Genomic DNA, 11,848 nt, shown 5'->3' on the forward strand with positions numbered 1-11,848 from the left:
TGGTCTCTTGCTTTGCCTTCGCGCTTTTTCCCTGAAAGGTGTCTTTCTGGAGACTTGTTGAACTCCACCTTGTCGTATTTTGTAATCGTCGTGTTTTTCGTCAGTCATAAATGCCGTAGGGTCTCTCTAGGCCAATTGGTGTGAATCAACGCCGGAACTCGAAAACATGACGGAAATCGCTTCATCGAGGAATAGCGCTGACATAGTGGATTATACATAACATGAGTTCGTACTGTGGACGTTCTTTTTCCTGCTGATTTTCTTTCTTCTTGCCAATGCTTCTTAACGCGTCCCCCAGGAAATTTCGGTTGATGGACAGTGCCGACAGCTCCGGCAGCAAGAGCAGCGGACTAGCCTCGTCTGCGTCGCCCTCTGGCTCTTCGTCACCGACGGCAATCGCCGGCACGGAACAAGCGTACGGGCCTTTGCCACGCAGAAAGGTCGCTATGGGCATCTTCTGTCTCGTCACAGTGAGCGCCATCGCCATCACGCTGCTCGTGCAAGGAAGCCTGCCGATTGGAGACGAGGGTCACGTGGGCACAGGCACGGACCCGCCACTACGGCTCGAGAAGGGCTCGGACACGTCGCCAGACAGCGCTGGCTTCGCGATGCACTTCGCGCGCCGCCGCCTGACGACCGAGACGAGGAAGACGACTCGCAAGCAGCCACCCTTCTTAATTGTACCTTCGATGCACTTCAATTTCCGTATTTCATTGGTGGTTAAATGTTTAAAGCGACGCTTATGAGATGGGCCATCTTTATTCGTTGTAGTATACCGCCATTTCACAATGCCGATATAAACATTCTTGCCGCGAAAAGGCGCTTGGTGTGAGAGAAAACGCATGAACACAAAATTCATGGGTGGTACCGCCATCACTTAGCTGCACATATTGGCGTGACTGCGTGGTTTTTGAGCGCATGATCTAGGATCTTCATTATTCAACACGTGCAAATACATAGCGCATTTGATTCTGAGTAGACCTCTAATTTGAGACGTTTAGGTCCTTTTTATTCAACAGGTAGGGCTCCAAAATGAAAAAAAGGCATCTTAATCTCTGACGTCTCAATGAAAGTTAGGTAATGAAGTATTAACGAAACATTTGACCCTTGTATTTAGAAAAAAAACGTTTCATGATTTAGAATACGGTATATGCTCTACTATAGGTAGCGATAAGCTCTCCCTCTGGCCCAATGGCTGCAAAAGCCTCAAAACGTAATTGTGTGTTTAGAAAAAAAACTGGCAGGTCGCACGTAAAGTGGGAATCGATGATATGCGAAGCACGAAGGAGGAACGATGATATGTGACTTTAAAAGCAGCACAACGGTACGATACGGACGAACGTAGTGTACAATAAACACAAGTAGTAATGTTATGTGCACTCACGTATTTAGATAAGATGCAAACATGCTTTTTACAGTCGCGTAAAGATGGCGCCACGACGTTTCAAATAGCAGCACCAGCAGTGATAGGCATGTAAAGTATGCCACGCATGACACGTATGATTATCACGTTTGAACGTGTCATTTACCTTCGTCGTCATTTCACGTTACGTTATGCCAAATTTGGTATATGTGAGCTAGCATAACGGCCGCGCGCGCCTCATGAGCGTGGCATAGTCATGGTTTTACACAAAACGCATATGTCACGATTATTATGTTTGCACCAGCGATATATATTCATCATCCATTCACGTCATGTCATGTCAGATCTGGTATATGCGAAGCTAGTGAAACGGCCGTGAGCGCATCGTGAGTGTGGGTGTTGTCATGTTGTTACATAACACACATCTGATGATTATCATGTTTGCACCGGTCACATACCTTGAACATCCATTCACGTCCCGTAATTACAATTTTTCATATTTGACGCTAGTGAAACACCCGCGAGCACACCAATAGCGTCCCATGTAGTCATGAGTTCCATGGCATGCATGTCGTGATTTCCACGTTAGTGTTTGTCACTAATGTTCGCCATGTAGTCATGTCATACCATACCAGTTTTATCAATATGTTATGTGAATGAAACCACCGCAAGAGCAGAAAGACCATGAAATGTAAATCATGACAGTCATGATATACATATCATCATGTAATGACTAGTCAGTTATGCTCGTAAAACAGTTATGTTTGCCATTAAAATTTTGGTACAGATCTCATAATCAAGATTGCCAAGAGAGCTAAAGGCCGTGGTTGGCTAGATAGATTTAAAAAAAGTTGGCAGATCCCACGTACAGTGGGAGTTGATAATATGCGAAACCCGAATGAGAATTGATGATATGTCACTTTAAAATCAGCACAACGTTACGACGTGGAGGTAACCGATGTCGTACATGACTTCCGTGTCATATTTATCATGTTTGGATGTGTCGTTTAGCTTCGCCATCTATTCACGTCACGTCATACCAAACTTAGTATAGGTGGAGCTAGCGAAACGGCCGCGAGAACGCTATGAGCGTGATATGTAGTCATTTTATTTCATGACACGCGTGTCAAGATTATCATGTTTGTACCAATCATATATTTCGTCATGCATTGACGTCCCGTAACACCAAATTTCGTATATGTGGAGATAGCAAAACAGCCATGAGCGCATCATGAAGGGCCCAATATACTCCAATGTAGCGTTGACGCGCGCGCACGTTGGGCACAGCAACGCTACGTTAGCAAAACGCGAGCACTCTATAGTCGGACGCCAGGTACGATGAGCGTCCGACGGCGTGGCCCGGCGGCCACTGGTCATCGGGCTGCTTTGACGCACGCCCTGAAACGCGCATGCGTCAAAGCAACACAGCCCGGCACGCGCCTACGAGTATATGACAAGACCAGCGCCTGGCATGGCAACGCCAGCGTGACGCGGCGAAATGAACACCGGTGAGCACGCGCACCGCGTCACGTCGAAATGTATTGGCGCCTTGACTGTGCATGTAGTCATGTTCTCACGTGACACGAATTTCATGATTATCATGTTTACACTAGTCACATACCTTCGTCATTCATTGGCGTCACATATTGCCAAATTTGGCAAATGTGATGCTAGCGGAACGAGCGCGAGCGCATCATCAGTGTGGCATCTAGTCATGTTGTTATATGACACGCTTGTCGTGATTATCATGTTTGGAGGCGTCATTTACCTATGTCGTCCGTTCGCGTGGCGTAATGCCGAGTTTGGTACATGTGAAGCTACCGAAACGGCCGTGAGCGCATCATGAGCGTAGCATGTAGTCATGTCAGTACATGAAACACATCTTATGTGTATCATGTTTGCACCGGTATCATACCTTCGTCATCCATTCACGGCCCGTCACACCAAATTCGGTATATGTGATGCTAGCGAAACGGCCACGAGTGCATCATCAGCGCAGCATGTAGTAATGTTGTTACATGACACGCACTTTGATTTTCATGTTAGGGTCTGTCACTTGTGTTTGCATTGCAATCATGCCATACCATACCTGTTTTGAAACATGCCATGTGAACAAAACCACTGCAAGAGCTGCAGGACAATGAAATGGAAATCATGGCATTCATGACATACATGTCATGATTTTCATGTTATGACTAGTCAAATATGTTCTTCATACAGTCTTGTTATTCGATACCAAGTTTGGTATATATACCGTTATTGAATTGGCCAGGAGAGCTAAAAGTCGTAGGCGGCTAGATAGATAGATAGATAGATAGATAGATAGATAGATAGATAGATAGATAGATAGATAGATAGATAGATAGATAGATAGATAGTTAAATAGATAGATAGATAGTTTTATTCTTATATTTTATAAATAGGGTAATCCATCTTGCCTTTTTCGGTGGCCTAGATATGTGCCATTTTATATAGTATTTTCCTCAATAAATCTTTAGTACAATTGTAGTATTTTTGAATAAATATAAATAAATATTTGATTTTTCGAGTCAAGTGGCGATATAAAAAAAGGTGCTAGCTGCTCGCATACAAAGCTTCCAAACATATATATATTTTTTTGCGTGGTTTGTATCGAAGGTTTCACTGAGGCCACGAACTACGACGCCGTCAACCTTGGGGCCTTTCACGTGGCCCCCGTTCTCGGAGACGTACCCACCTTGGGACTTTGTAACCGATAAGAGCAAGAACTCCACTGCCGAAGCGGACACGTTGCTGGACGCCGCTCCAAATTTCGACGCCGCTGATGTCCTCCGGGAACACCCACCGTTGATGGACGAGGCACCAGTGACAGCGCTCGACGACAAGCGCCAGGACGAGCAGGTATGCGCAAGAAAATTTCTGCTTTTTCAAGCGCATACGGTTGGCATCAGCAGCATGTTGTGTTAGGGGATGCAAACTCGTGTTTCATCGTGACGGTAGATGAGTGCGAGCTGGTGTAGCTTGGTGGAAGGGCAAGTGCTGATAACGTGGTTGGAGGGGGAAAGGGTCGCTTTTACATTTCTCTCCCACCGTGGAAACTTATTTCCACACAGCGACTGTCTGCTAAAACCACACTTTTAGGCACAGTCCTATTTAATAAGAAATTTTTTCATATGAAACTCGCTGGTTAACGACCCTGTTCTTTTTTGTGCGAGTTAGTGAACAGTTAAGAATTCCATAACAATTACATTGACACCGCATTTTCCCGTCACACGCATGGGGAACTTTATGCGAACTAAAATATTCAAACTATCATTTCATAAAATTATAAAAAGTGTGCTGCACCTTGTAAAAGTCTCGAGACGAAAGGAAATGTTACCCAGCGAAGCGAATAATGGTCAGCCAATCTTACTACAGACAACAATAACAAATAAGAACCAGAACTTTTGACATATAAATCTATGAGCTCATGAGCAGAAAGGAATGTGATTGGATTGAGCGTCATTATATACATCATATTGACGTGTTCTGAAGTGACATCTTGTGCGGACTTTCATACCCCTACTGAAACGTTCCATATTCTATTCCAATTGTTGCACCTTTGTATACGGAATCCATATGTTTCTCGTGTATTTTTCATATCCCTGCGAGTTTTACGGAAACATGCAGAATAGTTTGAAGGAGTTATGGAACGTTTCATTGGGTATGGTAAAAAAATTTGGAGGACGCTTCCAGACTTGAACACGATAACGTGATTGAGCCCCGTGCCTATCGCCTTCTCAGTTGCTAGCTTAGCTTCCATTCTCAATGAATGCCTCAACCACGCTGCAAGGAAACGAGCGGCTGTTCACCTAAAGGGACCCTGAAATGGTTTTTCGAAGTTCTGTCAGCGTATAGGCTGGAGCATCATGACGTCATTCGCACCACAAATGTAGCCACACACCGTGTACTATAAGGCTGCTGCAGACAATTATACCATACTTCTCAATCCTGCCCCGCCTCAACTCACAGGACGCACTGGCAACACTGGTGATCACAGAGCTCTCAGCACGCACGTCGTCTGGCAGCAGAGACGAGTATCACGGAGTTGTCAACAATTAGCTGACCCTTAAGCTCCGTCTTTAAGAGCTGAATGCGATGGTGATAGCCTACCCGAGTGCGTACTTGAAACACTTAGTGCATGAAATTTTTTTCTAGCATGCTATGCACCCACTACGTGGCCTTAACAGATCAGACGCAGTAATGTGTGCCTCGTGCAGTGATTGAGGGGCTGTTAACCATGAAGTCATTGTCATAATCACATGATATAACGCCCGATGGCAATGTACGCTTGTACCACGCATTGTTGCTACATCGTTTTATGTTGTATTGTGAAGCACGTATACAGGACTCGTGTGTTTGTAAAGCAAGAGTGACTTTCTCTCCATTTCCAAGCAGATGAAGTTATTTTCACTGTGTTCACAAGCTTACGCGTGGCTGTGTGCTAGAATATCCGCTTCCCATGTTAACCACCCGCGTAAGTCCTCACGCTGATGACCCAAGATTATAGGAGTGAAGCTCATTATGGCCTGGCATGTGCGTTCCCGTATATATTGCGTAACCTGTGGCACATACCCACCCTCGGGCACGTATCAGCATGTCCACATGTTACGAAAAACGTAGCACGACGTCGTTATCACACTCTAGGTGTTAACAAAGCGCTGACAGCAAAAATGTATACTTGGATTGCCCGCTGGATGGCGGTGGTTGAGTGGAATGAGTGGTTGAAACAGGGAATGAGTGGTTGAAAATGAGTTGGCCTGAGCTACAGTGATCTGCAGCGATTCGTAATTTCAAAGCATTGTAATAATTTATATAGCTTACGTTGAGATGTTAAGTCAGCTTATAAATGACAGCTAAAACTTCGCCTAGTGGACCAATGTGGTTGTAAAATATCATAAAAACGGTTTCAGGGTCTTTTGAACAATACTTCTTTCATTACTGCAAGTGCTGTTAAAGAGTGCTCACTGCCCCGTGATTCCTGCTGTTGTGAATCAGTGAAGAGCCCACTACAGAGTGCGTAAGGCAACAGGTGAACGAACGCCGCATTCGGTCATTTTTTTATGATGAAATACGTCAGAGCACTTTGTAATAGATAGGTCTTAAAAGAACGCACTCATTCCGGAGTTCACTTCTTTCGATGCCAGTAGGAAGTTTATTTACGCTTCCACCGCACATTATTACATGCGTTGTGGACGCCTCTTCCGCTAGATGAACCAGCACCTCCACCACATGTGACGTCTCGGTTGTAACGACGTTTATTCTCGGGAGCAAACGAGTGCCACAGATTCGGTCATCAAGCACACACACAAAAACTATGATGATAATCAGCCATACCAGATGATGGTGTTTGCCTACTGCGGAGATCAAGATGAAGTGCATAATAGATGCCTAAAGTCAGAGTTGCTACGCCACTGCCTAAAGTCTAGTATTTTTTTTTCCTAAAGCAGTTTAGCAGTAGCTGAGCTTTGTGATAGAACACCTGCCTACTGAGCAGATGACCTGCATTAGACTCTCTCAAATCGCAAATTTTCATTTCATTTGAATCCTTTGGACATTCTTCGGACATGGGCAAGAATATCAATTTTCACTCACAACTAACGATGCCGACACTGACGCCGAGATTTCTGCCTAATGAGCTATTGAACGCATTCTCGTTAAAAATAAATGTTGGTATAGTTTTGTTCCAAGGTAGATACGCTCAGAGCGAAAGCGACTAGAAGTCCTATACAGCTCCTGTGATGCTGCTCTGCTTATACTATGGGGTAGGCGTGCCCACACCACGCATTCAGTTAAGGAAACGCCTCAAGTCAAAATGAACAGTTAACGCAGCTACCGGGCGCCCCGCCGCTGTGGTGCAGTGGCTAAGGTACTCGGCTGCTGACCCGCAGGTCACGGGTTCAAATCCCGGCTGCAGCGGCTGCATTTCCGACGGAGGCGGAAATGTTGTAGGCCCGTGTGCCCAGATTTGGGTGCACGTTAAAGAACCCCAGGTGGTCGAAATTTCAGGAGCCCTCCACTACGGCGTCTCTCATAATCATATGATGATTTTGGGACGTTAAACTTCACAAATCAATCAATCAACGCAGCTACCGGGCGTCGAACAGTGCTTGTTTTCAGAAGCGCCACAAGTGGCGTGTTGATCGTTGCATGTGCATTGCAACGCAGATGATAGTTGCAAGAAAACAGCGAATCTTCATGCGCACTGCGACGTGCGGAATTTCCTCTGCGCCACGGCAGCTTAGAAATAGATTAACCCTTTGAGACGCTATGCACACAATTGTGTACATCACTCGTTTTCGCTATTTGCATAAAATAGAGGCTATGAAAGAGCAAGCTACATCGTACTTTAGAGTAATTGAACCCCCATCATATTAAATTTGTCTTCTTTTAGCCCAATTTTGCAGTATACTGGTACATATCGTCACTTTTATGAAGGCACTACCACGTTCTACGAGTCATTTCCTGCGAGAAATGTGAAAAAGAGAATTTTGTTTGCTAAAAATGGACATCACCAAAAGTGAATTTTCACTCTATTCCTAACCTGAAATTTTGTTCTATTTATGCCATAAGTGAGCATCTATGACTTGATGGTAAAGAGATGTTTAATTGTGACGTAATTAGGATGAGGTGCTATAACACTTATAAATTCAAGCATTGTCTGATTGTTCTTGTTGCAATAGAATATTGAGTGTCTTGGCGTAACGCAGTGGCAATTTGACACATTTACATACAGTTCTTCTGTGATGGCAGTTTGGACATGCGCCACGTGGTATGAGAGCAGGAATTTTCCATTGATTGCATCGACACCTAATTGCAAGATCCAGCAAAACCTGACTTCATAAATTTAGCTTGTTCGCAGCCACGCTCGAGATGAAAAACCGTAGATAATTGTGTCCTGTGGTGAACACCGGGGCTATGAGTTTGCGGAGTTTTACTTCCTTGTTATTTGGAGTGTGTTTCTCGGCGTTCATTTTCGAGGAAGGGGATTCAGTGTTTATCCGAGTTTACTTTTTACAAATCTCTAATTCTGCGAAGTTTGTTGTTCAACTTCTTATTATTCGCAGTAACTCAGTATGTTAGATGAAATGATATCTTAACGCAAAACATTCCAGCACTGGTAGCGTAATATTTTAGTTGTCTGAATGAGTAGGATGGACAAGCGCATACACTTCACAAGCGTGTACGCACAAGTGCGAATACTTGCATACAATATACCTACGCTTGTGTGTAGTGGAACACAAACTTTTGTTTTGATATATCCTGAAGGCTACTCTGGGAGGTATTGAACATCGCTTGCCTCTCCCCAGTGCAGCCAGTGGACACAAATTAGGATGTTGACTTTTCTCGGTCTGTTCTCGATGAGCCCTTTGTCAAGGTTGCGATGGGGCTTGTCTGGAGATCATGTTGACAAGACGTGTCGCAGTTTATACCACCCAAACCGGCAGATATATTCTTGACGGCTTCGGACACGGTTTTTTTTGTAAAGAAGAGAAGAGGATCATAACGACCAATGAAATTAGAGTTTATCAGATAAATTTAAATTGTGCACAGTTTTATCACCCACCGTTTAAAATTGTTTTTCGAATAAATCCAAAAACACCTTGCCCTATCTATATCCTATGATATATTAGCTAAAGCTAGCCGCGGCTTCATGTTTTAGGCAAAACTAATGAAATTGCTGGGGTGATATATACGTGCCAGGAACACCAGATGAACTTGGAGGACGCCGTAGTAGGCAAGTCTGCATTCTCTGACATGCACCTAAATCTTCTTATGCACTGCAGACTCAGATTTAGGCACACGTCAGGTATTTTTCGCATTCGGTCTTCATATAAAATATGGCCGCCGTGGCCGGAAACCAAACCCGTGCCCTAGAGCTTAGCTGCGCGACAACCTGCGTGCTTAGCTTCCACGCTGGTTTTCAGGCTACGCTGCATAGCATTCGCGAGGAAAAGCCTGGAACTTTTTTTCTTCAGTACATACCGTGTCTCTCAACAAAATAACAGTGCGCATGGAGCAGAATCGAACCAAGCTTTGCATAGAGGTACAGCACAGCAATAGCTTGCGTATTTTTTGAAACACGCATGAGAATAAACAACATCTAGAAATACCAGTCTAGGCTGGTACCAGCTGTAGCACCAAGAAGTTTGCTATATGCACACCACTTCTGTCACTTTTCTGCAGCGCTGATGCTCCCCTTGACGCAAGATGCCTGGCCTACTCGGGTAGTCTCCTTCGCACAGCTTTCCAGCTGTTGCACTGCGTGCTCAATTCGTTACTAAAGGGGAAAAATAAAGAACTGCTTTTTCATTGCGTGATTTTGTTGATTGGGCTTACCAGAAATGACCAATACACTGGCGTCTACAGGTGACTGCACTGCATGGGTAACTAGTGAACTGACATAACGTCAGCGCTAATGCACGCGCTACAGCACAGATCTCATTATTATCAAAACGAAGTGCGCTTTACGGAGGCATGAGGCAAATATCCCACTTGAGTTCAGTTAGGGTATTTCTTTTGCTACAAGAAATGGTTGATTATCGTTTGCTGAATCATAGGGTACCAACGTAGCTAATCCTCACAGAATTGATTTGATTAATATGTGGCGTTTCACGCCTCAAAACCACCATGCTATTATGAGAGACGCCGTAGTGGAAGACTCCGGAAATTTCGACCACGTGGGGTTTTTACCGTGCACCCAAATCTGAGCACACGGGCCTACAACGTTTACGCATCCATCGGAAATGCAGCCGCCGCTGCCGGGATTCGATCCCGCAACCTGAATCTTCACAGGGTGCTGAAAGACCTGATAAAAAGTGAGATCGGCCACCAGTCATAAACACCACTGATACGATGTTATTGATGATGTGGCGTCAACTGACCGAGTTACTAAGGTATTATTCTTCGCGTGAGTCCTATTAGCAGCAAGATCTCAAATACATAATCGCTTAGTAATCGCATGTTATATAAACGCTTTCATAACACGCAGTTCAGGCATTCGAAAATATTATACCACAGCGTGGCAATGCCTCTGACCCTGCGCAGTGATAGAATAAGAAAAAAAACTATAAAAAATGGAAGCCTTAACTCCGACATTAAGAAAAAAAAAAACAAGTGACAGTAACTATACCCATCACACCCAAGCGATGGCTCTGAGCGAACTGGAGGTGGGAATGCAAATAGTTTTATATTGCTTTCTTCCTTTCTTTAGGGTGAGAAAGAGGTCGCCTATGCTAGTTGTTTTTTTAGGATAGATGGCTGGGTGAAACGAAAAATCACCACGCAATCACTCCGTCCAGATGGCTAATCAGTGAAAGCTGAAACTTGCGACCTCCATGCTTAGCAGGGGGCTCAATCCCACCTTGCACCGAAGCCTTTTGCAAATATTTTCACTTTAAATTAGTTATTATTTTCAATTAGTTCACCACAGTGTTTATTTTACATGCCACACATTGCGCATCACAAGATAATGTGGAGTAATGAGTGGTTAAATGCGCTTCGCAATCACAGTGTGTGTTCTTTAACCACAGGCGGTCACCGACGTCGCAGCCGAAGCCAAAGTGCCGCTGGAGAAACTCCCGCCGATAGCGGGCGTTCGTCCGGGCGAACGCGCTCGAGCAATGATCATGCTGACGTTGTCGTGCTTGCAACAGTGGGCGTGACAGCGTCTCTCTGGCATTTTTTTTTTCAAAGATATCTTTGATATTTGAAATAAAATGATGATGTGGGATAGCAGCTTAAGCTCACTAAATTTTCTAGGACCTAGAAATCAGGCGCGACCAAAAATTAGGGAAGGGTGGGGGGGAGTGCGTACACTTGTATTTGTTTTGAACAAACCCCGGGGCTTTACGCTACCAAATGTTTCCACTTTCATAACGATGGTCTACAATTGGGGAAATATTTGCGTTGTCATAATATTCACCAAATATTAGGCTCGCTGACAGCTTCAATACAAACTTCTACACGTAGAAGAAAATGTACAGAATATTTGTAACATACCTCTGTACTCGTCGTCATCTTGACCCTGCAATGTAGAGATGATTTATCAAATGCTCTGACTTAAGAACCTCGGCCAGATGTCTGCGAAAAAAATTGAAGCAGCAATAACAGCCAACTTCTGATTGATTTGGTGCTTGTTGAATTTCACCTTTATAAATGAAGTATTGCCAATAGAGAACATGAAGAACGCACCTATTAGCATTCGGCTTAATTCTCTCCTATTTGTTGACAGTACAGGAAAAACAACCATACATAATAAATACTCAAAGTACAAGTAGACATAAAATATGGACAGTATTCAAGAGCAATATTATGAGCTAGGTTGTCAAAAATCATGACAGCTTTTTAGGCCCCTATGCGAACCCGAAGCAGCCCTCCAAGCGTATCAGAGTTGACTAATGAAGGAATTGGACAACATAGGCGAATTGGGAAATGCCCGTAATAGCAGCCGATATCCTATGTACG

General features: G+C 44.2%; 1 protein-coding gene across 1 annotated transcript; it reads left to right on the forward strand.

The window, feature by feature from the left end:
- Positions 1–304: 304 nt before the first annotated feature.
- LOC142785158 (uncharacterized) lies at positions 305–5,443 on the forward strand. Its single transcript, XM_075883608.1, has 3 exons — positions 305–680; positions 4,001–4,243; positions 5,354–5,443. Exons 1-3 carry the CDS (start codon positions 312–314, stop codon positions 5,441–5,443), a joined length of 702 nt encoding a protein of 233 aa, XP_075739723.1. The 5' UTR covers positions 305–311.
- Positions 5,444–11,848: the final 6,405 nt, after the last annotated feature.

The sequence above is a fragment of the Rhipicephalus microplus genome, unplaced genomic scaffold (assembly GCF_043290135.1).
Source record: "Rhipicephalus microplus isolate Deutch F79 unplaced genomic scaffold, USDA_Rmic scaffold_18, whole genome shotgun sequence".
NCBI lineage: Eukaryota > Metazoa > Arthropoda > Arachnida > Ixodida > Ixodidae > Rhipicephalus > Rhipicephalus microplus.

Coding starts and splice junctions, on each gene's coding strand:
- LOC142785158 (XM_075883608.1), top strand. CDS start 312: ATGGACAGTGCCGACAGCTCCGGCAGCAAGAGCAGCGGACTAGCCTCG. Junction 681..4,000: donor AGCAGCCACCCTTCTTAATT/GTACCTTCGATG, acceptor TTTGTATCGAAG/GTTTCACTGAGGCCACGAAC. Junction 4,244..5,353: donor ACAAGCGCCAGGACGAGCAG/GTATGCGCAAGA, acceptor CTCAACTCACAG/GACGCACTGGCAACACTGGT.